This window comes from Tamandua tetradactyla, chromosome 4 (genome assembly GCF_023851605.1).
Source record: "Tamandua tetradactyla isolate mTamTet1 chromosome 4, mTamTet1.pri, whole genome shotgun sequence".
Classification (NCBI taxonomy): Eukaryota; Metazoa; Chordata; class Mammalia; order Pilosa; family Myrmecophagidae; genus Tamandua; species Tamandua tetradactyla.
This window is the reverse complement of record NC_135330.1, coordinates 61895502-61920886: the sequence shown is the minus strand read 5'-3', so window position 1 is coordinate 61920886 and position 25385 is coordinate 61895502. Positions and strand designations below refer to the sequence as shown.

Sequence of the window (25385 nt, the reverse complement as noted above, 5' to 3'; positions counted from 1 at the left end):
ATAAAACGAAAACAGAAAACAAAAAGATTATACATACCATACCCCTTATCCCCATAATTTCCTTTTAAAAAGGATATTTTAACGCTAAATAAGTAGCAAAATATAAAAATAAAGATGATGTTTAGAGTTGAATAGCTATCACTTTATGAAAACTCATAACATCATCCTGCTTTTTTTTCTCTCATTTCAGCACAGATGAGTGAACTTTGCACAGCTATTAGAAACTGACTGGCATTTGGGAACCACTGTCCTAATCTCACCCATCCCAGCCAGTGCCATGGCAACAAGTTGGGGCTTGTGGAGGCCTCACAGGTTTTCCTTCTGACCCCCTCCTTTCACAGAGAAAGTTGTGGAAGCCCTGACAGCTGCCATCTTGGACCTAGTGGAGCTGTACTGCAACACGTTCAACGCAGACTTCCAGACCGCCGTGCATGGGAGCCGCAAGCACGATCTGGTCCAGGAGGCCTGCCAGTTCTCTGGGCCCCTGGCCTTCACCGTCTATGCCACCCACCGCATCCCCATCACCTGGGCTACCAGGTTAGCCTGCAGCTGAATGGCCTCTAGCCTTTCTAATGGTCTCTCCTGTCTGCATGTGACCACCGTCCTATGTCTTAGGATGTGTGCGTTGTGGCGCACTGTGGCTGGGGGGTGGGGGGTGGGGGCAGCCAAGTGCACCAGGGGGCCTGAGCTAGGACATCCCAGGGGAGAAGAGAGAAGGTCCCCTAGGAGATGGAGGAGGGGCAGCAGGATTCAGACCTTGCAGGTCCCTCTTGGTGCTGGCTGCCTTAGCATCCCAGCCCCCTCCAGATCCCAGGCCAGCTGATGGAAACATGGCGACAGATGGCCGGTTCCCAGATAGAGTGCATGCCCCATGGCCAATGACTACACTTCCCTGCAGATGCATAATGGGAGGGGGCGGGGAGTTGGGAGATGACCCTTTGTCTGGGGTTCCCCAGGCCTGCAGGGGTGGGTGGAGGGGGCCCTTCATTTGGTAATCCTCAGCAACTCTGCAGGGTTCCTAGCATCCAAGGTCTGGGGAAATAAGCCCTGGGCCCCACCCCTGTCCCTTTCACCCTCCCTTCCTCCTCCCTTCCCCTTCTTCTTTGTTCCTCACTTAATATATTCCTCTGGGCGATTGGCAGAGAACAAAGGAGGCAGCCTGGGAAACCAGGGCCTTCTCTGACCTCTTCTGTCAGGCACCTGTCACCAGCCACAGGGACCCCCATGTGTTGGCATTCATGTCGGCATATGTCGTTTTCCTCCCCCACCCTCCTTGCGCGTGTGCACAGACGTACAGACATACACGTGCGTGCACACACACACACACACACACACACACACACACACACATAAGCGCACGTGTGCACACACACAGGGCTACCCAATGGGCTGGCCTGGGGAGTGTTGCTAACTGTAAGGAGGGGGCACTGGCCTGTGCCCGGTGAAGAAGGAACAGCCTTGGGGCCCAGCGTGCAGTCTGAAACTGAGCAGAGGGGTCCAGATTGAGTTGCTTCTCCCAGAGCACATTTGCTTAAATCCAAACTCACTCTCCTGTCCCCTGATCCCACGTTATAGCCTCTAGAGACCAAAAGAGAGTTTTATCAGGGGAAATAGAGTTTAGCGTTATGGGGATGCATGGGTTTGGGTGAATGACACCGGATTTGGGTGCTGGGAACCCTGATCAGCCCCCTTTCTCTTCTAGCTATGAAGATTTCTACCTCTCCTGCTCCCTCAGCCACGGCGGGAAGGAGCTGTGCAGCCCCCTGCAGACCCGCAGGGCTCACTTCTACAAGTACCTCTTCCACCTCATCATCTGGGACCAGCAGTAAGCCATTCCCTTGGGCTCAGTGCCCAGCATTTGGGGCCTGCTAATCCTCTTTGTGAATGCCCCTGGTGCCAAATAACCAGCCTGGGACTCGGGGCTCACAACTGGCTTAAACCCAAGCTCCATCGCTGACTCCAACCAAACAAGTCACTCAGCCTCTCGTGTCTCCACCTCCCTGACTCCTAAATGGGGACAAGTATAATTTCTACCGCTCAAGTTGGTCTGAGGACCCAATGAGAAGTAGCTATAAAGACTCTTTTTCAACCATAAAGGATGACATAAACATTAGTTGTTAATTTTAATAATCATTGTTTTGATCTTGCCTCCCTTAAAAAGTTTTAAGTAGTCAGGGATTCTCATCTTCTCCTCTCCTCCCAGAGTTTCTGCAGAATTGGGAGAAGGGACTGTGCTTTCCCTCTCACAGAGAGAGAAGGGAAGGTTGTCTACAGGGAAGAATGACAGCTGGGAGCCATGGGAGTAAGGCCCTGTTTTTAGCTCAGTCTTTAATTCTAGGTTCTCTCTACCCTCCCTGGGCCTCAGATTCTCAGAGTGTGAAATGGGGATATTGTTTAATTCAGAGAAAGTCATGGCACTGAAATGAGATAGGCTTGCTAGAAATATGAAACCATAAGCCCCAGGTCGTATCGATCATAATTTACTCACAAAGATAACTTGGTGTTGGGAAGGTAAGCATTAGGCAGGCAAAGCAGGAAGGAAGTGGAGGAGACCATTGCCTTAAATGGTTTCGTTGCAGGTGTTGGCCTGTCCCATGTCTTGTCTCTGCCAGCCTCCTTTCTCCCTCCACACATGCAGAACTCCTTGTTTGCTCCTCCAGCCTCACTTCCCCACACTGACTCTCAGGGTTTAGCTGGATTCCTCATTTATAGTGTAGAACTGCAACTTAAATATTTGGAGTACAGGTCAAAGAGGCTGAGGAGGGTCTTCGGGGAAGGCAAGGGTGTGGAAACCGGTCTCTGCAAGTGCTGTGAGGGGTGGACAGTTTTACAGATGGACAGGTGTAAAACTCAAACATCCTCCTTGGCAGGCAAAGGATGGCTGCATTAAATGGCCCTTGAATTTTATCATCTCCTCAGGACACTCTGGCCTTGCTTATTGCTAGCTGCCAAGGGAAAGGATGCTTCTGCCAGGTGGATCCAGAAAAATTGGCCTTAGATCCTTTCCCTGTAGAGCATCAGAAGTATAGAAGCAGCCTGACTTGCCCACCCATTACAAGCCCCCATCCCACCTCAGCCTGCCTGCTCTGGGCTGCCAGGCATGTCCCGTTCTGCTCCCTGTCAGATCTGTGCCTGCGATCCTAAAGCACCCCTGCCTAGCACCTTGTAGAGGGTACTATCTCAGCACTCCTCATCTGGATGCCCCCTGTGGTGCCTCTTGGCACCTCCGTGGCCCTTGGGAGAAGGATTTAGGGCCAGTCATCCCCCGCCCCCTCTTTGGGGCAGGTCTTTTAAGTGAAAAGGGAGATGATAGTGGAGCTACTCTAAAGTATTGTTTGAGGATCAGTTAGGACATTGCAAGTAAAATAGTTGGCAGGATGCTTGGCACCTCACAACTGCTTTCTTTTTCAGCTGGCTCGTTCCTCTTATTATTATTAGCTGGGGGAGCCCTCTCAGTTCTGTTTTCTCTATTCCAGGTGGTTGATATAGTGACTGATACATGGAGATGTTTGTGCATAAAAACGCTGTCTGTATAGCCCAGTTTTAGTGCAGTAACCACAGCATCATATAGCAAAAAAGTACACAGATTACCTCAAAAAAAAAAAAAGCACTATAGGCCTCGCACAAGTAAAGCCATTTCCCCCTTTTCACTGATAAGGAAACTGAGGTTCCTGAGATGCAAGTTGCCCAAGGTTCTGAGTGGCAGAACCAGGACTGGAACCAGTTCATTCCAGGAGTCCTTCCTGGAGGAGGCAGTCCCTGTGATCTGATGTTGAGAAACCGGCAGCAGAGGAAAGGAGAGAGGTTTCTGAGGGAGGAGGTTCAGAATGGCAGCTAACGTAATGGTTATCCTGACTGACCCCCAGGTGGAAGGTCTGTGAGGGAGGTTTCTGGATACCAGATGTTGTCAAGAGGAGAAAGAACCCCGGCTGGTTTGGGGAGTTATGGCTTCAATTAGAAAGTCTCTTTATTCCCCTTTTTCCCCCAAACAGGAAGCTTCTTCCTTCTTGGGTGAAAAGAAAGGGGTCTGGACCAGCTCCCTCTCTTTGCTATGGGGTCAGCTGATTCTTTCTCCTACTGCAACAGTATAGGGATCAGCTAACTCTCAAAATAGGCCCAGCAGCCGTGCTCTGCCACCCTCAGCCAAGTCCCGGCCTGGCATGTCTACTGACTGGTGGAGGGGCCCTAATTATAGCTAGGGTCCCCCCAGGGTAGAGGCAGCTGGGCCAGAACACACTCTGCCCATCTCTGACAGGAGACAGGGAGTGCCTCACTTAGGCAAGTTCCCTGGAGGAGTGAGGAGCGGCTGTGGAGTGCTGCTTTATCATGAAACTGCTGGCCTTGGGGGTGGCCGCCCTGCCTCTGTGCCCTCTGGCGTAAAAGCTGCTGGGCCCTGGGCCGGCTGGGCGGGTGTGACAGTGTGGACTTTGGCCCAGGAATAGCTTCCCTGAAAGGTAACGTGGATCCTCCCTCTCTTTCCACAGCTCTCCTTCCCTTTCCACCTCACCCCACTCCCAGCCCCTTATCCTGAACTCCAGGGAGTGGCTGGGTGTGATTCAGACGGGGAATCCTTGGAGAGAACATGTGGGCTTGGGTTGTGGCGAGTGCTTAAGTGTCTGCGTTTATTGGGCTCCCCCAGTTTGCTTTCTTACCCCTTGGGGGCTTTCAGAAGCCCCTTCTCTCTTCAAGTTCCTTTGGCTTTGAAGATGTTTGGGCATGACAACAAACCTTCTTGTACCCTGGTGCTAAGAGAAGAAGGGGAGTTAAGAGGCCCTGCAGGTGGGAGGACTGGTGGGAGGGGGTGGTGGTAAACTGAGGACAGAAAGCATGGTGCTTCTTTCTGGGGCTCTCAGCAATGAGAAGCAGGGGAAGGACCAGGAAGGCAAATGGTCAAGGAGGACAATCAGCCACCCCAGCAACTTCTTGGTGACCCTCCACAGGGATCCTAAAACAAGAAAAGGAACTTACCTTATAGGCTGGGACAGGCCATCACCTGTCTTCCGACATGGCCCTGGCCGAGCGGGTTCCTTCTGGTCACCATGGGCATCCTCAAAACCAGGGCACGTTGGCCACCCTCTCCTGAGGGGCTTGCTTCTGGTGAGAATCTACTTGAGCTTTCGCCTACAATTTGGGACCTGTTCTGGCTGTGCAAAAAAGACTTCTCCAGGGAGCATGTCTGACACCCATAGCGCGAGGCCAAGTTCTCAGCCCCTGCTCGACCTCCTGGGCCACCTGCCCATGGGTGGCCCCCCCTGATTTGGTTTCCTGTCCTCTCTAGGATCTGTTTCCCTGTGCAAGTGAACCGGCTGCCTCGGGAGACCCTGCTGTGTGCCACTCTCTATGCTCTGCCCATCCCTCTGCCCGGGAGCTCCTCAGAGGCCAATAGGCAGCGGCGGGCACCCGAAGCCCTGGGCTGGGTCACAACCCCCCTCTTCAACTTCAGGCAGTATGTGGGCCCCACAGCAGCAGCTTCTTGGTTTTGGAAGGGAAGGAGGGCTATGGACAGAGGGTCCCAGCTGCTCTACTGCCCACTGCCTCTAAGGAGTGTGGTCATGTGGGGCTCACCAGCAGAGTCCAGAGGGTCCCAGGCCTGGTGGAAGGGGCCAAAGCAGAGGCATGGAAAAGCAGTGCTCAGGTGGCATGTCATCTAGTTTCGTCATTGGAAGGATGTTAGAGGTCATCTCATCCAGCCTCTATATCTCTTGAAGGCGTTACCTGCCACCAAGCCATCCAGTATCCATTCCAGGGTGCAGTTAGCCCAGAAAGGCTTCTTGGAGTGGGTGGGCTTTTATAGCAGAATTCTGAAGAAGAAAAAGGCCATAGTCAGTAGAGAGAGCAAGAGAGTTGGGAGGTGGCTTCAAACAAACAAAGGGCAGATTTTTGGATAAGGGGAGCAAGAAGGAAAATACCTGCTTAGCCAAATTTATTTTGTTGGCTCATCCTTCCCTCTACCCTCCGTAGAGTCCTGACCTGTGGTCGGAAGCTTCTGGGCTTGTGGCCAGCAACACAGGAAAACCCCAGTGCCCGCTGGAGTGCACCTAATTTTCACCAGCCAGACAGTGTCATCCTGCAGGTAAGACCTGAGCTCCAGTCCCTACCTCCCACCTACCTGTCAGGGCCACTCCAGAGTCAGCTCCATCTTCTCCCCTTTGAGGTTTGGGCATGGTCAGTAGGAAAAGAGCCGGAACACTGGGCAGGAGGTGACAATGCAACTGGAGCAATTGGGTGAATATGCCTAGAGTAGAGTGGGAGAATGAGTCCCATGGTTTCTAGCCCTCGTCTCCTGGAGATTAACTTCGGTTTTAAAGAGCATGAAGATAGGATCTGAGAAACCTCCCCATCAGGACTCAGCCAGCTTCCCAGAATCCCTTGCATTGAAGCATCATACTGCGAAGTCTGATCAAATGCAAGCTGTTCCCTCTTGGGGCCCGAGGAAGAGCCCTTCCCCTAGTCCCTCTGTGCTTTAGTGGGGTGGACCCATTCTCTGGGGAAGGGAGGAGGAGCTGGTTAGGTCGAAGGTCTTGTTACCGGAAATGGAAAATAGAATTTCAAAGTTGGTAGAGAATGCCATAAAATGAAATCTCCGTGAGCCAGGCATTTTTGTCTTATTCACGACTTTATCCCCAGGGCCTTGAACAATGCCTGGTGCATGTTAGAGTTCAATAAACATTTGTCGAATAAAGAGACAGGGAATTTTGAGAACTGGCTCGCTCAGTGCTGGTATCTGTTTTAGGAGGATAAACATGTGTCGGCACAGAGAAAGGGACCTTAGTATCATGGCCTTAGAGTTGGAAGGGTCCCAGGCTTCCCCGTGCATATTATCCCACCTCCCCTCAGGCAGGGATGCCCTGCAAGACCCCCAGAGACTCCCCAACCTCAGCTTGCTCCATCCCAGGAGCCCAACCCAGTGGCTTTCCTGTTCAAAGTTCTAGGCCAGGGCGGGTCCACTAATCTAGATGCATCTCAACCCGGCCTGGTCCTCCTTGCTTGCCCTTTTTTTTCTTCCCTTTCTTCTTTTCTTGCTGAAAGTTACAACTTCAGGGATTACCAAAGTCAACTGGATTATTTTACTATCAAAGAACCTGAGGGGAGGGAGAAGAACAGGAGCCCGGGGTATGAGGGAGAAGCTGGAGACCCCGCATAGCAGGCTGCCCCAAGTCACACCGGCCCTTCTCTCTCCTTGGCTTCTCTGATGCCACCCACCAGATTGACTTCCCCACCTCAGCCTTTGACATCAAGTTCACCAGCCCCCCTGGAGACGAGTTCAGCCCCCGCTATGAGTTTGGCAGCCTCCGGGAGGAGGACCAGCGCAAGCTCAAAGACATCATGCAGAAGGAGTCCCTGTACTGGTGAGACGCAGAGCAGCCCCCCAATGGATCGTGGTCTGTGGGACCTTCTCCCACCTCCCAGCACCTCCTGCTTTGGGGGCAGAGGGGGGATGGTGGGGGGTGGAGGGCAGGGGACATTGCCATCTATGCAGGAAGTGGTGGTGTGGGGGCTCTGCCAAGACCAGTCCCCCAGGCCTTTTTCCTTAGCTGACATTGGTTTTGGAAGGGAAGGAGGGCTATGGACAGAGGGTCCCAGCTGCTCTACTGCCCACTGCCTCTCAGGAGTGTGGTCATGTGGGGCTCACCAGAAGAGTACAGAGGGTCCCAGGCCTGGTGGAAGGGGCCAAAGCAGAGGCATGGAAAAGCAATGCTCAGGTGGCATGTCATCTAGTTTCAGGATGGCATGTCAAAAGGAAAAGTGGAGAGGTCAGGGTCAGGAAATTCCACGTGGGAGTATCCCTCCCCACACTGGGGACTTGGCCCAGACCCAGCTTCTCAAAAGGACCAGAGCCTTGCCCACATCCCTGCTTTGCTAGCTATACTGACTGTTCACTGGGGTAGCTGGCTGCTGTCCTCACCAACTCTGCCCCCTTCCTCCACCCCTTCCACGCCCACAGCCTTTGCATTTCTCTGGCCCTGTCACTTTCCAAAAAGGATCAGGTGTCAAGGCAAGCTGGCAGCTCTCTGGGGTAAGCGAGTCCAGGCTGATCTCACCCTTGGGGCATTTTCCCTCATCCAGGAATGGAGAAGGAGGGGTGAGGAAGGGAAACTGGAAGAGCTGTGGAATCTGGGCTCCTTCCATGCTTACTGTCTCCATGTACCTCTCTGGCTCATGCATGACTTTGAGCATGTATTGGGTCTGGGGGAATGAGAGCAGCTTTATCTCTGTCCCTCAGATCCCACCCAGGGCAACCAGAGTAGCCGAATGATGGCAGACCTCCCCTGCCCTCACTCTTCCACCGACCCCTCACTTCATTAGCCCCTCAGCACTCTTCTCCAATTAGACACCTGATCTCGGCAAGCCCAATTAGCTGTAGGTCCTATTAAGCTGCCAGCTGGCCCAGATGGTCCCAGGAGGCCTCTTGGCAGCCCAGACCTTGACATGTTGGGACCACTGCCCTCTGGTGGCTTGATTTGAGAGTGGTACCCTAATGATACTCAGGATGGGTAGCAGACTTGGTGTCCTTGGTTGGCCTGTGTATTCTGCATTGGTCTGAGATGTTCCTGAGTTAGGATCAAAGATAAGATTTGGGCCCAACTCCCAAACTTTACTGCACGTTGGAATCACCTAAGGACTTCCAGACATTGTGATTTAATTGGTGTTGGGAGTGACCTGCGCGTGGGGAGTTTACAGAGCTCTCCAGGTGATCCTAATGTGCAGCAAAGTTTGGAAACCAGTGGGTAGCATTCCCTTGGAGTAAATACTCCACCCTCTAGCTGACCCTATGCTCGCCCACTCCCCACCCCCGCAGGCTCGCTGATGCTGACAAGAAGTGCCTGTGGGAGAAGCGCTATTACTGCCACTCGGAGGTGAGCTCGCTCCCCTTGGTGCTCGCCAGCGCCCCCAGCTGGGAGTGGGCTTGCCTACCCGACACGTATGCTCTCCTGAAGCAGTGGACCCACATGAACCACCAGGATGCTCTGGGGCTCCTGCATGCTACGTGAGTTGTGATGCACCTTGCCTGACTAAGCACCTATCTAGAAGCCAGGGCTTGTACTGCCCATCATGGACCTGAGCTGGCCCTGGGGTGGTAAAGCGGGACAGGACTTTTCCACATCTCCTTTTTGCTTTTTCTTTCTTATTTCCTGCCCCCAACATTTATATTATGAATATTTTTCAAACATACAAGAAACCTAAATTTTATAGTGAATATCCATGTACCCAGCCCTTAGATTCTATTGTTAATATTTTGCCATCTTTGCTTTATCTAAGCGTTTCTATCTGTGTATCCATTCCTCTACCCATCTGTCAAGCCAATTTAATTTCTTCTGCTGCATTTCACAGTAAGCTGCAGACATCCTTAAACTCCCTCCTAAATACTTTAGCATGCATATCATTAACTAGAGTTCAGTGTGTGTTTATGGTTTTTTCTGTTTGAGATAAATTTACATACAAGGGAAATGCCCAAATGTCATGTGTACTTCCGCTGAGTTTTGAAAAATGCATATACCTGTGTAGTCCAAAATCATATCACTTAGTTCTCATTTTAATATTTCCTCTCTTTCCTTCCTTCTCCCAAGTGCTGGCTGGGGACACAAGACTCTCAGACTCAGACCTCTAGGTTGTCTTTTGTAGAAGGCGCCCAGTATTCCTGGCTTATTTCTCCCCACTCTTAGTAATCAGAATTCACCTACTTTGTGTGTCCTACCTTCAGGGCTTTTTGAAGTAGCAATTTTGCCAAGTTTTGCTAACATGATTCTGGCATTGTATATTGGCTCACATAAAATTCCATGGGTCTCTTGTCATTTGCCTGGCAAGCTTTGCATTAAAGGCTGATACCAAGACACAGTAATTCTTTAATCCACAGGAGGCCCTTTTATTGATTGGAATTTCTGGCACAGAGAGAGTCAAGGAAGAGACTTTAGAAATGGGGATGAAAACTTTGTCCTGTTTGCTTTAACTCCTACAAAGAATAAGAGTGGCCATCCACCTAGTCCTTCTTGGCCTCAGGTGAACTCTGACCTTGAGATGGGCCATTCTTGAGGGTTGCTATCTGGATAAGGGACTAAGGAGTCTTCTAATGTCTTTGGAAGATTTGTGTCCACCCTTGCCTTTCCATCCTCTGCAGCCCAGGCCGTGAGGGGCCTTGGCTCTGTCTGCCTGGGCCTGGGCCTGCGCTGGGTCAGCAGGATGCTGGGCTCTGTTTTGCAGCTTCCCAGACCAGGAGGTGCGTCGTATGGCTGTCCAGTGGATCGGCTCGCTCTCAGACGCCGAGCTGCTGGACTACCTGCCCCAGCTGGTGCAGGTGGGTGGACTGGACTTCCCTCCAGCACCCACAGCCCAGCTCCAAAGGCCCTGGTGGCTAGTCAGTCTGCAGCCTGCCCCGGGGAACCCAGGGTCCTCAGTGGGGTAGTGGTAGGTGTAGATTAGGGACGGCTAATAAAGCCTCCTATTCTCTTCCTCCTTCCCCCTACACAGGCCCTGAAATATGAGTGCTACCTGGATAGCCCCTTGGTGCGCTTCCTCCTGAAACGAGCTGTCTCTGACTTGAGAGTGACTCATTACTTCTTCTGGTAAAACTGTGTGCGAAAAGGTGGAGGGGGATAGATGTGAGTCAGTCACATGAGAGTTTTCACTGTTAGGCATGCAAAGAGTAAGGAGCTGAGGCCTCCAGGTTCCACCACGTGGCTGCTTTCCTGTGCAGCTTTGGGCTAGCATCTTCTCCTGGGGGGGGGGTGGTGGTCTTAGTCTACCCCAGTGTAGCACAGTGAGGATCATGCCAGCACCTCCCCACCAGTGCTCATGCAAGACTGTGCAGGAGAGACGGGCGTGGGGGATCGAGCTCTACAAGAGAGAGTGTGCTCAGGCTTGGATGCGGGCTTAGGTGGGCACCTCTGGGTAGGCTGTGCATACCGAGCATGTCTTCCCTTCCAAGTGTGGGATGGATATTCCAGATATTTGCAACTGAGTCTACTCCATTCTCCCAACACAGGCTCTTGCCTGTGATCCTTTGCATGTCCTGACACCCCTCTCCCTTCTGCTTTGCAGGTTGCTGAAGGATGGCCTCAAGGATTCTCAGTTTAGCATCCGCTACCAGTATCTGCTGGCAGCCTTGTTGTGCTGCTGTGGCAAGGGGCTGAGAGAGGAGTTTAACCGCCAGTGCTGGCTTGTCAACACCCTGGCCAAGCTGGCCCAGCAGGTCCGGGAAGCCACACCCTCTGCACGGCAGGTGAGTGGGGTGAGGCTGTCTCTGTCCTTTTCTAACCCCTGGCCTCTGCAGTCAGTAATTAACTTTTTAGTCATCCTTATCATCTGGATGACACATAACCATCTCTGATCTAGGGGCTAGCAACAGGCGGCTCTGTCTCTAAACTATAGGCCACTGACTGACAGTTTGCCAGCTGGGTATCCCCATGGATGTGTTTTGTTTAGCCTGCAAAGTATTAAAATTTTTATTGCACTGTGTGCCATAAAGGCTGAGCAGTTGTTTAAGCTGTCTGCTGCACAAGAGCACCCATCCAGACAGGGCAAGTGAGGGCTGAAATCCAGCTATATTATTTTCACTAGACTGTGAACCCCAGCTCAGAGCTATGGGCACCCAGAGGAGGCCCTTTTATGAAGGTGCTATAGAGGCCAAAGGTGTTTCTGATTGCCAACACTTAAAAATTGGGGAATTTCATATTGCTGTTCAGATTATTGGCTTCTCGTGGCCACAACCTGAGTGGCAGCTCACCCTTGAGATGTAGCGCAGCCTCTTAGTTCACTGCTGCCTGCTTCATGCTGGCCTATCAACTCCCTGGCCTCTAGAGGTATTTGGGTTTGCTGTCCCAGGCTTGGGGTAAGGGGAGGTGGTTTTCCTTCTTCAGGGTCTTCTGGAGGCTGTCCTCCCCCCTCTGCTTTCACACCAGCCACCACCGACATAGGCACCTACCCCTGGGAGAAGCCTGGTCCTGCGCAGAGCTGAGGGGCCCCTCTCAGACCCCCCCCTTCTCCTCCCTCCCAGGGGATCCTCCGCACGGGCCTGGAGGATGTAAAGCAGTTCTTTGCCCTGAATGGCTCCTGCCGCCTGCCGCTCAGCCCCAGCCTGCTGGTCAAGGGCATCGTGCCCAGGGTGAGTGGCTGGGGCTTGGGGGGATTCTCAGACTGCAGAGGTGAGGTTCTCACTGAGCTAGTTATTTATTTATTTATGTATTTTTGGGTGGAGGGTGGGGAGTGCATGGGCTGCGAATTGAACCCAGGTCTCCCGCATGGCGGTTGAGTGTTCTACCGCTGAACCACTGAACTCGTTATTGAAAAGCAGATTTGTGGCCTTTTGCCAGCCCCAAAACCTGTGTAGACTTTCACTTGACAGCTGTGCAGAGTGGAGGAACTGGGTTGGAGGCTGGGTAGGTATCTCCACCTGGTGCTGTTGGGGATGAAGTCGGGGTGGCGAAGATGGCGGCAGCTGTCATCTGTCATTTCCTGAGCACTTTAGTGCCCGGCACTATCCCAAGTGCTTTAGGCGGCTTGTCTCATCTTGTCCTCCCAACTCTGTGACATTGTTACAATCGTGAGATCCATCTTACGAGGAGTAAACTGAGGTGCAGATGGGACTAATGACTTACCAGGAATTACACAACTAGAGTAAGTTTAATAAACTGTGAAGGGATGAGTGATTGGTGCTGGAGTTGAGGTCATTAAAAACTGAACCAGATGATGATGGGAGGTAGGGAAGGAAAGAATGGGGTTCTTGAGCAATCTGGAAGAAACAATAAGCAGGTCTTGGATGAACCAGCAGCGGGAAGGGCAGATGATGGCATCCTGATCTGGATGGAGATCAGCTGTTTTCCTTTGTGAACTTGGACCACCTGTGGACCACCTGTGGACCCTCATCACTCACCACCCTCTTTGCCTTGGCAGGACTGTTCCTACTTCAACTCCAATGCTGTTCCCCTAAAGCTCTCCTTTCAAAATGTCGATCCACTGGGTGAGAACATCCGTGTCATCTTCAAGGTGAGTGTTCTTTGCTCAAGCCTGGTGGGTCCAAGGTGGTAGATAGAAGGAAAGGAGGGAGCACAAAGATGGCAGGGAAGTTCTCTTCCCACTATTCCATGCTGCCTTCCTAATATACAAAAGACTATCAGGTGAAAAAGGAAATAGACTGATTCTGTGTGGCCCCAGAAGGCTAAGAATAGAGCTTTGGGAGGTGTATGGAGGCAGCTCACTGCTCAGTGTACACGTGGAGGCAGAGCCACCCTAACAATGAGCGGGAAAGGTGGTGATCTGGGAGTACTCAAACAGAGGCTGACTGACCATGTGGCAGAAATGTTGAAGAGGAAATTAAAATATCAGATGTGGGTTGAATTAGATGAGTACTAAGCTCCTCTCTGACTCTGGTACAGCCATTATTTTGGGAAGTAAATGATCATCTCAGAGCGTATAATCTAGTGGGGAAGACAAAGCTGACATACATGTCCTAAAAATTTGCAATATGTGTTTGCTGAGTATAAGTTCCAAATCCATGTATAAAAGTTCAAGGGGCAAAAGCATGACCACGGAACGTTTTATGAGGAAGCTGAAACTGACTCCAATTCAGATAGAGAGAAGGGCTGGAAGACCACATGGGCACTGAAGGTCACTGCACCACCTCTGGTTCTTGGGCCTGGTGTGAGCTGGGCACTTAAGGGTAGTCCCTCTTTGTCACTATAGTTTGGGCCCAGGGAGCCCACCTGGGAGCCATGGAAGGAGGAGGAGATGGGCTCTGGCACTTCCAACTCACATGCCACTCTCTTCTCTCCACCCAGTGCGGGGACGACCTTCGCCAGGACATGTTAACCCTGCAGATGATTCGCATCATGAGCAAGATCTGGGTCCAGGAAGGGCTGGACATGCGCATGGTCATTTTCCGTTGCTTCTCCACTGGCCGGGGGAGAGGTCAGTCGGGAGGGAGGGGGTGTAAGACACATGGTGTGAATGGGACCCCTTTGCTTGATTCCTTTGCCCATTCCTATCATGAACTGTATACTTCTCCAGGAAGATGAAAAGAGGATAGCACTAAAAAAAGAAGGCAGAGGAGAGGAGACTGTTATAAAATAAAACGAATTTGGAGACACAACAACCATTGTGCAGACTTTGCTTGGATCCTGATTCAAACAAACCAACTTCAAAAAGATATTTTTAAAGGCAATTGGGGGATTTGAAATGGACTGAATATGAGATTATATTAAGAAATGATCGTTAATTTTTTTTAAAGTGACAGTGGCATAGTAGTTATGTCCTTGTTAGTTATATACCTGAAGTATTTATTAGTGCAAGGACATGTTTGGGATGTGCTTTAAAATACTCTACCTAGAAAAAAGAAGCACAGGTTGGGTGAGTGAAATAGATGAAATAAGATTAGTAAAATGTTGACATACTTTGAAGCTGTGTGATGGTTACCTGTGAATTCATAATACCGTTCTCTCTGTGCAATATTTTTGAAATTGTCCTTAGTAAAAGTTAAAAATAAAAAAGCAGCAGCTATGAATTAGGGAAACCAAAACATCACAGTATGGAATATGAGACATGGGGAATGACCTTCCTTTTTGCCATTATCCTCTTGCCCTGTTTTGTACCTTCATTATTAGACTTTGTGTAACTGCCCTAGTGCTTAATTGATAGGGAAGCATCTAGCAAAGCTCTAGCAGTGACCTTCCTGCAGTCCCATTTGCTCTGCTCCTTCCTCTTATAGGGATGGTAGAGATGATTCCCAATGCAGAAACCCTGCGCAAGATCCAGGTGGAGCACGGGGTGACTGGCTCCTTCAAGGACCGGCCCCTGGCCGACTGGCTGCAGAAACACAACCCTGGGGAAGACGAGTATGAGAAGGTAGGATTGGGGGCCCAGGCTGGGGTGTGTTTGTCTCTGGCACTGAGCTGTCTTACCACAAGATCTGAGCAAACACAGAGAAGACAGCTGAGTTGGGGGGAAGGAAACACTTTCTTGGCTGACTGGTGGGTCCAATGACTGTTCTAAGCTGACTAAATAAATTCCGAGTATCACACTGGGAAACTTTCGCAGAGTTACTCTGGCAGAGTTTTGGACACGGGGTGTCAACTTTTGAGGACCACTTGCAGTCTTCCTAATTGCTGATCCTGATCAATTCCTCCTGTGCTCTCAGAGGGGTTCAGTGGTAATTTGTAGAACAGTACTTGGTGGAATAGAGTGATTGAGAGGTGACTGCTAAGGGCTATGAGGTTTTTCTTTTTGGAGTAATGAAAATACTCTAAAATTGACCGTGGTCAAGAATACACAACTCTGTGATTATACTAAAAGCCATTGATTTCTTGGATGGATTGTATGGTATGTGAATATATCTCAGTAAAACTGCTTTTAAAAAAAACAGTTGGCTGGAAGAGACTTTAGCTGTCATTTTTAATCCAACCCCCTTTTCATAGATGGGAACTAAGACTTATTCAGTTATTCCTAGTTATGGAGCTGGTTAGTGGCAAGGCTATATCTCATAGCCAAGATTAAAGTTAGATATGAGATGGAGATGATAGCAAAAGGGGCGGGCGGTTCCCTATGTGGGTCTAATTGGGTTCACAGCTGGTCCTTAGCTTCATAGGTCTAGTCTCTAAAATAATTAGGTTTAGGGGAGGGGGTTACAGGTCACAATAACCAAACTCATAAGAAACTGGCTATAAGCCAGAATGCTAATTTCTATCAATTTAACTTCCAAAGGGACCCAAATTCTAATTTTATGTTGCTCAGTGCATTTTATCCCTGAGGGAAAACCTACACAGGAAGCCAAATTATAATCAGAATGTTGTTTAGTGAACATATAATTAGATGGTCTTAAATGGCCATAAATGTTTGTGTTTCCCAGGGTTTAATTCCTAGCATGCTGTTCTCTCTCTCTTTGCACTCTTCTGGTGCCAACTCATCTTCTCTTATTATTTAAACTACCACCCATATACTGATGACTTCCAAAGCTAACCCTCTAACCTTCTTCCTTCCCTCGGACTTTGGACTCTATAGCTACCTGCTTACTGGTATGCAGAATTGGCTTTGTCTCTCTTTCAGCTCTTGAAAACAGTCTTCTGTGTGTTTCCTATCAGTAAATAGTATCGTTCTCTCCATGCAGTCACCCAAGCCAGAACCTCTTGAATTGTCTTTCTTTTTTTTTTTTTTTTTAAATATGGAACGCTTCACGAATTTGCGTGTTATCCTTGCGCAGGGGCCATGCTAATCTTCTCTGTATCGTTCCAATTTTGGTATATGTGCTGCTGAAGCGAGCACCTCTTGACTTGTCTTGATGCTTGTTTCTGCGTCAGTCCTGCCATACCAAGTCCTGTTGATTCTTCTTCCCAAATGCCTCTCAAATGTTTCCTTTTCTTTCCATTTCCTTACTAATGCTTTCATTCAGCTATTTGCTGTCTGGTCCTGGAACCACTGAAATGACCTCTCCTCTTTCCACTCCATCCTCTGCCTGGTTTCCAGAGCTTTTTTAGGAAGTACAAACCTGCCCATTCCTCTTCTTTGCTCTAACTTCTTCAAAGGCTCCCTGTACCCTAAAAGATAAGTCCAGCCTCCATAGCATTGTATACAAAGCCTTTTGTAATCCAGCCCTGCCTATCCCTGTGGTCTCCTCCACTGCACCTTCTCATCTTATGCTAACTGATGCTCTGGTTTAGAAGACCACTTGCATTTTCCTGGATTCCTCCAGATGATGATATTCCCTTTTTCTGAAATGCCTTATCCTACCTTCCTCATTCCTCAAAAACCACTCTGTTCTTTGATATCCTGGAACAGAGTTAGTTTCTTTGTGTGTGTTCTTATTGTACATTCTTCTCTCACATTTACTACGATTCTCATTACATTGGTAAGGAGTGAGCATCGGTCACTTTTATAGTGACTCTGCATGGTGGGTCGTTTTTTTTGTTTGGTTTTTAAGTTCATTTATGAATATGAATTTATTTAGAGCTTCTTTAATGATTTCTTTTAAATATTAGAAATGTTTAATAATTTTTTTCATTTAGAATGTTTTATTTGTTATTTTTTAACTTTTTTTTAATTGTATAGTATAACATATACACAAAGCAAAGAAATAAAAAAGCAATAGTTTTCAGGGTGCATGGGTAGTTTAGTTGTTAGAATGCCCGCTTTCCATGTGCGAGACCCGGGTTCGATTCCTGGACCATGCACACACCCCCCCCTCCAAAGAAAAAAAGAAAAGCAATCGTTTTCAAAGCACTCTTCAACAAGTAGTTACAGGACAGATCCCAGAGTTTGTCACGGGCTACCATATGATCCTCTCATATTTTTCATTCTAGCTGCTCCAGAATATAAGAGGCTAGAGGGCTTAAATATTTTTTTATCATCACAATTGACTTTTTTCCTTCTTTTTTTTGTGAAAAATAACATACATGCAAAAAAGCTATAAATTTCACAGCACAGCACCACAATCAGTTGTAGAACATATTTCAAACTTTGACATGGTTTACAATTCCACAATTTTAGGTGCTTCTAGCTGCTCTAAAATGCTAGAGACTAAAAGAAGTATCAATTTAATGATTCAGCATTCATATTCGTTTGTTAAATCCTGTCTTCTCTGTATAACGCTACCATCACCTTTGATCTTTCCATCCCTTTCTTCAGGGATGTTTGGGCTATGGCAATTCTAAATTTCTCATATTGGAAAGGTCTGTCACTAATATGGGGTAGGGAGATGGAACTATCTGATATTCTAGAGAGGCTGGACTAGGTTTCAGGACTTATCTGGACCAGGGACCCATCTGGAGATTGTAGGTTTCTGGAAAGTTACTCTAGTGCATGGAACCCTTGTGGAATCTTATAAATTGCCCTAGGTGTTCTTTAGGGTTGGCTGGAATGGTCCTGGTTGAGGGTTGGCAGGTTATGATAGGTAGCAAGGTCTAACTGAAGCTTGCATAAGAGCAACCTCCTAAGAAGCCTCTCGACTCTATTTGAATTCTCTCTGCCACTGATGCTTTATTAATCACACTTCTTTTCCCCCTTTTGGTCAGGATGGAATTGTTGATCCCACAGTGCCAGGTCTGGGTTCATCCCTGGGAATCATCTCCCATGTCGCGAGGGAGACTTTCACCCTTGGATGTCATGTCCGATGTAGGGGGGAGGGCAATCATTTCATTCGCAGAGTTGGGCTTAGAGAGACTAAGTCCACATCTGAACAACAGAGAAGTAACTCCAGCAGTAACTCGTAGGCATACCTATAGATAGTCTAAGCTTCTCTGCTACCTACATATGCATGATGGGTGTTTAATACCTGAAAAATACATGAACATATAAATAGTGTAAGAGGTGGGGGAGAAGAAGGAATCAGTATTCCTTCTCTCCAAGGGTAAAGGTGCTTTGTAGAGAGAGATTCTGCATGCACACTGAGGCACAAAGAAAATGCTCACAATAATCTCTCTCTCAGCCTCATTCTTAGGTGAAAACATAGTATAGTAGAAAGAAGTAAGAGATTGGATTCTAATCCTGGACTTGTAATTATCTACCTGCTGAGAGTTGGGGCAAATCACTGAATGTCTTTGAGTCCCAGTTCCCTTCTTTGTGAGTTGAAAATATTAGACAATTTCTAAGGCCTCTGCCACCTCTAGCAGGATAAATGTTTCGTCTCATTTTCTGAAAGATATTTTCTCCACTGGAAAAATTCTGGTACTTCCTTATGTTGACTTCCAGGAGAAAAGAGCTAGAGATATTTTTCTCTTGGCCATTTACTCATGAAAGTCATTACCCTATATCCTACAAATGGTGAATCACTTAAATCAGGAGAGTGCCCCTTTATTCAATGAGACTTCTTGCATAAGTTAGTAAGGTGGTATTTTGTGAGCCAAAATAGGGTGCATTTGAGGTGGAAAGAATATCTACAACAGGAAAACAATTTGATGGAAATGAAGGTCAGGACTGAGAGTTGATGTATTGTATTCCTTATTGAGTAGTTTCTTTTCATTCATATAGTTCCCTTTCATAGAAATAATCTTTTTCTTCCAGAAGGTGAATTCTATGATTTCTTTATAGACTTTCTATTCTTGGTTTCCTGGGGATTAGTCATCTAGTTGTAATTCAGCAAATAGTTGGGGAACTTCTCTGTGGCATTTAGCTTTGAAATAGGCCTCTAGGAATAGTCAAGAAGCTTTGGGGTGAGGTGGGAGATCTATCTACTGAGGAGATAAGGTCCCCAAACCCTGAGGGAGTATAGACTAAGCCCTGAGTGGGTGGGTGGTGGGAGACCTGTAGGGGCTCAAAGGGCAGGTGGTGGAGCAGTCAGAGTGAGCTGGGAAGGTTGGGGAAGATGTGGGACAAGGAGCGTCCTTGAAGGATAGGTGGAAATTTGCAGAAAGAGAGAGGGATGGCATTCTACATCTGGGAAGCTTTCTTTCCTTCCCAACCTTGTACATTCCCAGTTGGCTATTACAACTGTAGCCCTCTGCCTGGGAGTCTTCCCTGAGTTCTAGGTATTCTACAACCCTCCTAAAGAGGATTTAGAGGTTGGAAGGTACGTCTGGTACTGATTCCATGTACTGTTACCTTCTGGAAAGACAGATAAGGAGACAGATATTGACCAGACAAGATAAGATAGATCCCCTTCTCCCCCCACCCCCAACTTTAAACTCCAAAATAGATCTAACACATTTTACCAACTAGAGATGTCTGATTTACAAGTGCAAAACACTCCCTGGAAGTGTTAAGCTGCCTCAGCTCTTCTTTGGAACGAAGCAACTTTAATTAGATGATCACTTATTGTTGCCAGGAACTCTGGAAATGGGAGTTTTATTTGGGGCAGGAAGAAGGACAGGAGAATTCTAAGCAAGGTCAGGAAGGAAACCTAAGTCTGCCACTTCAGTTGTGGTCTTGAGTTAAGAACATCACAACACTAGGGAATGTTGTTCTCTAGTACTAGCTGGGAACATTCTCATCTAATCCTGTCTCCTCAATCTGGGTGGTCAAGTTTGGGCTTCTGGATCAGTCTACTGTCTTTCCTAGGAGAAATGCAGGAGAAGGAGAAGAAATTCAGATAAACTGTTAAAGATATACCTATGTGCCTTCCATCTCCTTCTACTCTGAGCTATGGTAAACCTTTCTACATGTATAAGCGCATACACTACTATGATATGAAGGCTGGATAGGCAGATGTGCAATGCTGTTGGAGTTCACAGGAGACAGAGACCAGGACTCTCTGAATTCATTCTGGTTATAGCTCTTGGAGGTCCTCCAAGCCAGTTTTGTGTCCTCTCCTCCCAGGCAGTGGAGAACTTCATCTACTCCTGTGCTGGCTGCTGTGTAGCCACATACGTGTTGGGCATCTGCGACCGACACAATGACAACATCATGCTGAAGACCACTGGCCATATGTTCCACATAGATTTTGGCCGCTTCCTGGGCCATGCCCAGATGTTTGGCAACATCAAGAGGTAAGTGGTCCTTTGAAGCCAGGATGTGTGTGAAGTGTGTGCAGGGTCAGAAAGTCAACAGAAATGGTTCAGAGCTAGAACTCAAGCCCATGCTAGAAGCAGCTAGATCTCAGAGCAGGGTCACTGGGATGAGTAGCTTTCGAGAAAAGAAAACTAATAACAGCTCAAATCCTTGAAAGGCTGGGTAGAAGAAGGTGGGGACCAACTATTCTCCTCCCTTCTGAGGGCTGAGCACAGGAAAATGAGCCCAAACTGTAGCAAATGGAATACAATTAGATATCAGGAAAAATATTGATAACTCACAGACAAGGGATCAATGGAGGATATGAAATATCAGTCTTTGATTAAGTTAGAGAATAAAAGAAAGAAAAAAGTTAGAGAAAGCCCCATTTATCCAGGTTCATACAAGTGATGAGGGATGAGGAAACCATCCTCTGATACAGTCCACAAGGTTGGTTTCTTCCTCCATTTTGACCTTTTACCTGTATGTTCCCCTTGACCCAGGGATCGTGCTCCCTTTGTCTTCACCTCGGACATGGCATATGTCATCAACGGGGGTGACAAGCCTTCCAGCCGCTTCCATGACTTTGTTGACCTTTGCTGCCAAGCCTACAACCTCATTCGCAAGCACACCCACCTCTTCCTCAACCTTCTGGGCCTGGTGAGGAGCTCCATTCTTTTCTGAACCCCTCCTCTTTAACCATGTAGAATTATCCTTAAGACTCCCTTATCTTGCTTCAAAGGATTTCTGGAGAGCCCCAATGGAACACCTTCCTTCCCTACATAAAGGCAGGGACCCAAGCTGCCTGGGGGACAGTGGTGTTAATACAGATGTCTTACTCCTTGCTCAAGTTTGCTCAAGCCCCTCAACCCCTGTGGCCTTCTAGCTGCTGCCCACAGCAAAACTGACCACCCTTTAGAAGGGTTAGGGAGCCTAGCTATAGAAAATCTTGCCTTACATCGGGGAAGAAGCAAGAATTCCCTGTTGTTATAGCCACTGTCTCTCTTCCTTTCCTCTTCTAGATGTTATCCTGTGGGATTCCTGAGCTCTCAGACCTGGAGGACCTCAAGTATGTGTATGACGCCTTGAGACCTCAGGACACAGAAGCCAATGCCACCACCTACTTTACTAGGTAACACCCTGCAAAAGACACAGTCTGCTCACCTGAGAAATTGGCAGTCTGCCTGTTTGGGAGGAGCTGGGCTAGGGAAATGGGGAAGGCTTAGTTCAAATGGTAGAGCCTCCAGTTAAAAACATGGATTTCTTGTCCCAAATTTGCCCCTGACTTAGGTAAATCACTTTAGTCTCTTAGCCCCAGTTCCATCTGCATTTTGGTGCTAACCTTTGTATATAAAGGTATTGCAGTCTGACTCTTGTATTGTCAGCAGGTCCCACTCTGTAGCTAAGAAGCTAAGTATAATATTGATTTGGGATCAGTTTTAGCTCTCTGGGATCAGATCCAATCCCCTTGTCAAAAGTGGAAGTCCATGGTTCAATTTTCCTGTATTTGATAAAGTTTTTAGCAACACTAAATGTGAAAGCAGGAAAGTATCTATATACTAATACCTACAATTTTGTCCATATATACAATGGTTCATTTCATTGTGCAGTCTTTTGGGGGCTTAGCAAACTAAATTTTCTCTGTTGGGTCTAACACAGACCTCTCTTTTTGAATTGAAATCTCTAAATTGAATAGTGCTTAGTGAGGTTCTATTGTACTGAAACTTGGAGTTTAGTACAATATTAGACATTTCATAGTAACCCCACAGTAGTTCCCTGAAGCCTGCTATCCTGACTTGACTGTCTTTGGTTCAGGTGGGCAGTGAGGAGAATTAAGACCCCAGGATTCATATAAGTCACATGTAAGATCATTGTGTGCCAGTTATGCTCTCTGTGAAGATATTACATAAGAAAAATGATTTGATCTGAACTGAGTGTTTTGCTCAGTTTTTCTCAGGAGTCAGAATATCCTTTCACATAACTGTGGGCAGCAGGCACTTGGGTCCATGGTTACATCCTTCACTTCCCATCCCTTTTGCACCAACAGGTTGATTGAGTCCAGCCTTGGCAGTGTAGCCACGAAGCTCAATTTTTTTATCCATAATCTGGCTCAGATGAAGTTTACAGGTTCAGATGACCGGCTGACCCTTTCCTTTGCCCCCCGAACACATACCCTCAAAAGCTCTGGCCGTATCAATGATGTTTTCCTCTGCCGCCATGAGAAGATTTTCCACCCCAACAAGGGCTATGTAAGTATCTTCTCCAGTCTGACTCTCTCTTGCTCTCCACTGATCCCACCTTACTGGGATTCTGACGGTTTCTTTACACCCTGTGCCATGGTCACTGAAGTTCTCTGGGCATCCTGTGCTGGAAGCACCACAGACCACTTCCCTGTCCCTTGCTCAAGTGACCTGCCTAGAATCAGGGGGCTGAATTGGATGGATATTCTCTCTAAATCAAGGGTCTTGTGGTAACACATAGGGGAAAACTTTCTTTTCAGTTCCTTTATAGGAACTGTGATCTTATCTTCATTGGAGACACACTTATCCTCTTTTGGAAAGTATACCATTGCACATACTTCTGTTCCCTTACCTGCCTCCTTCACTGGGTGCAGAGGATTTAGCAAGAGTACCCTAAGATCTGGTGCTTTGCAGATATATGTGGTAAAGGTGATGCGAGAGAATGCTCATGAGGCCGCTTACATCCAGCGGACATTTGAGGAATTCCAGGAATTACACAATAAGCTGCGTCTACTCTTCCCTTCATCCGTCTTGCCCAGGTAACTGACCCCTTTACTCTTTGCCAGCAAGGGGTGCTAGAGAGAAAGATGGGGGAGGGGGGATGGGACTGCAGGAGTGTGGAAATAATACTTTTAGGGTAAAGATCTCACTGCCTTACTTCGCCTGGTAATGAGCTTGATAAAAGTGCTCCCCCTGCTGGCCAAGCTCTTCTGAAGCTCTCAAGAAGTTTTACTCCAGCCTTGAAAATAAGCCTGGGCCATCTGCAGAAGGAAAAAGCAAAGTGGGTTTCAAGGCAGAGGGATCAACTGAATCTGAATGTGGTTTCAGAATTTTAATTTTTTAAAGAGTAAAACTATTTTAAAAATGAGTTTTTAGATTGGGTGTGTACAATCTGAAAAGCTGGGGTGTACTGAAGTACTCCCCTGATGTACTTCTGGGGAGTCACAGGACTCTGTCTGACAGTTTGATTCCTTGTTCTGGTCTTTGGATGTATCTGGTGTGATATGCTGAGCTTGAGCATGGCTGGTACAGACCTGGGAACCTAGGGGAGGAATGGAGTGGGCTCCGGGGAAGGTCTCTGGAAAGGCAGGCTTTGGGAAATGTAGGTTAGGTGACTAAAAATGAACATGCAGTTTGAAAAAAGCCGGTTTTCTCTTAATTTGTCCTTCCCTGTCTTCTCCTTCCTTCATTACCGCCGCCTGCCTGTCTACCCCAGCTTCCCTAGTCGCTTCGTGATTGGGCGCTCCCGGGGAGAGGCTGTGGCCGAGAGGCGGAAGGAGGAGTTAAACGGCTACATCTGGCACTTGATCCACGCAGCCCCGGAGGTGGCAGAGGTGGGTGAGCTGTTCTCCCTTCCTGGCTATTTTGGTTGCTCTTGGGGGGGGAGCCGGGGCAGAAGGGTCCAGAGTCTGCCGAGAATCAGGGAGGGCGAATTGGCCCGCCTGTGTGTGCTGGCGTGGTGACCGGTGGCCTAGCCTCTGCGGAGGGAGAGCAGGAGGGCGATCCGTGGTCCCAGCGTCGTAGGGTCCATGCGCATGGACACGAGTAAATGGGAACTTCACTGCAACCAGCCACATGGAGAGAAAGGCATGCATTAGATGCGATCCCAGAGTGACTGGAGTGATCAGAACCTGACGAAAGGGTTGAGGAAAAGGAATTTTGAACAGGTTGAGTGTATCCACCTAGATCATTTTTTAACAGTGGTATTTTAATGGTCCCCACGGGCATAAAAATAAATAAAGTCCTCAAGAATCCTGACATGCTAACAAATAAGTCATCTTCCTCCATTTTCTATGTTTTTCTATGTTCCTTCCTACCCTAATGCAAATGGGACTTTTACAGTGGTCGTAGATTAAATGTAATTCTTTGGGTTTTTTTTTCCCTTAGCATCTATGGTGAACATATGCCATATCCTAAAATATCTGTACCAAGTTAGCACATTGACTTGTGTTCTAGTTTGCAAGCTGCCTGAATGTGATATATCAGAAATGGAACGGATTTTAAAAAGGGGAATTTGTTAAGTTGCAAGTTTATATGTTCTAAAGCTGTGGAAATGTCCAAATTAAAGCAAGGCCATAGAAATGTCCAATCTAGGGCATCCAGGGAAAGATACCTTGGGTCAAGAAAGTGGATGACGTTCAGGTTTTTCTCTCAGCTGGAGAGACACACGGCAAACGTGGCAAAGTCTGCTAGCTTTCTCTCTAGGCTTCTTTCATGAAACTCCCCTGGGGTGTTTTCCTTCCTCATCTCCAAAGGTGTCTGGCTTCATGGGCTCTGTGGTTCTCCTGGCTCTGAAATGTTTTCCAAAATGTTTCCTCTTTTAAAGGATTCCAGTAAACTAATCAAGACCCACCTGGAATGGGTGGAGTCACATCTCCCTCTAATCATAGGTTAATACCCACGATTGGATGTGTCACATCTCTGTGGAGATAATCTAATCAAGTTTCCACCCTACAGTGCTGAGTAGGGATTAAAAGAAATGGCTGCCTCCATAAAATGGATCCGGATTAAAACATGGCTTTTCTAGGGTATATAATCCTTTCAAACCAGCACAACTTGTAATACCTTAATGTCCTAAACCATTTTCGTCTTGAAATTCATTTAGATGAATTTTTTCACTATCACTGCTAAAGTGGGTATTTTCATGTATTTAGGTGTTTTTTTTTTTTCCTAATGAGTTAGAAAACATTCTCAAGAGTGGGATTCATGATCTTTGTCCAGAATGGCTCAGGCTTTTCTCTG

At 47.8% G+C, this 25385-nt stretch overlaps 1 protein-coding gene, 1 long non-coding RNA gene and 1 other non-coding gene across 6 annotated transcripts in view; 1 reads left to right on the top strand and 2 right to left on the bottom strand.

Moving 5' to 3' along the window:
* Positions 1 to 25385, top strand: part of PIK3C2B (phosphatidylinositol-4-phosphate 3-kinase catalytic subunit type 2 beta) — a 77661-nt gene that overhangs the window by 43121 nt on the left and 9155 nt on the right. For both annotated transcript variants that reach the window (XM_077157518.1, XM_077157517.1), the window contains exons 11-29: positions 342 to 537; positions 1703 to 1825; positions 5279 to 5446; positions 5962 to 6073; positions 7207 to 7349; positions 8801 to 8989; positions 10201 to 10294; positions 10468 to 10562; positions 11038 to 11218; positions 11993 to 12100; positions 12889 to 12981; positions 13773 to 13902; positions 14699 to 14835; positions 20233 to 20402; positions 20907 to 21063; positions 21426 to 21535; positions 22451 to 22652; positions 23058 to 23182; positions 23860 to 23977. In XM_077157518.1, the coding sequence (XP_077013633.1) occupies positions 342 to 537; positions 1703 to 1825; positions 5279 to 5446; positions 5962 to 6073; positions 7207 to 7349; positions 8801 to 8989; positions 10201 to 10294; positions 10468 to 10562; positions 11038 to 11218; positions 11993 to 12100; positions 12889 to 12981; positions 13773 to 13902; positions 14699 to 14835; positions 20233 to 20402; positions 20907 to 21063; positions 21426 to 21535; positions 22451 to 22652; positions 23058 to 23182; positions 23860 to 23977 (2651 nt within the window). The remainder of the gene's footprint in view (positions 1 to 341; positions 538 to 1702; positions 1826 to 5278; positions 5447 to 5961; positions 6074 to 7206; positions 7350 to 8800; positions 8990 to 10200; positions 10295 to 10467; positions 10563 to 11037; positions 11219 to 11992; positions 12101 to 12888; positions 12982 to 13772; positions 13903 to 14698; positions 14836 to 20232; positions 20403 to 20906; positions 21064 to 21425; positions 21536 to 22450; positions 22653 to 23057; positions 23183 to 23859; positions 23978 to 25385) is intronic.
* On the bottom strand, positions 12174 to 24198 carry LOC143680920 (uncharacterized). Of its 3 annotated transcripts, XR_013174250.1 has the most exons (4): positions 23678 to 24198; positions 22996 to 23404; positions 13748 to 14022; positions 12174 to 13002 (listed from the first exon to the last, which is right to left on the bottom strand). It is a non-coding gene; the product is annotated as an uncharacterized LOC143680920 (long non-coding RNA). The 3 variants fall into 3 exon arrangements; XR_013174248.1 differs by having other exon boundaries at positions 12174 to 14022; positions 23678 to 24188; XR_013174249.1 differs by having other exon boundaries at positions 12174 to 14022; positions 23302 to 23404; positions 23678 to 24184.
* Positions 16142 to 16248, bottom strand: LOC143681783 (U6 spliceosomal RNA). Its single transcript, XR_013174843.1, has one exon. It is a non-coding gene; the product is annotated as a U6 spliceosomal RNA (small nuclear RNA).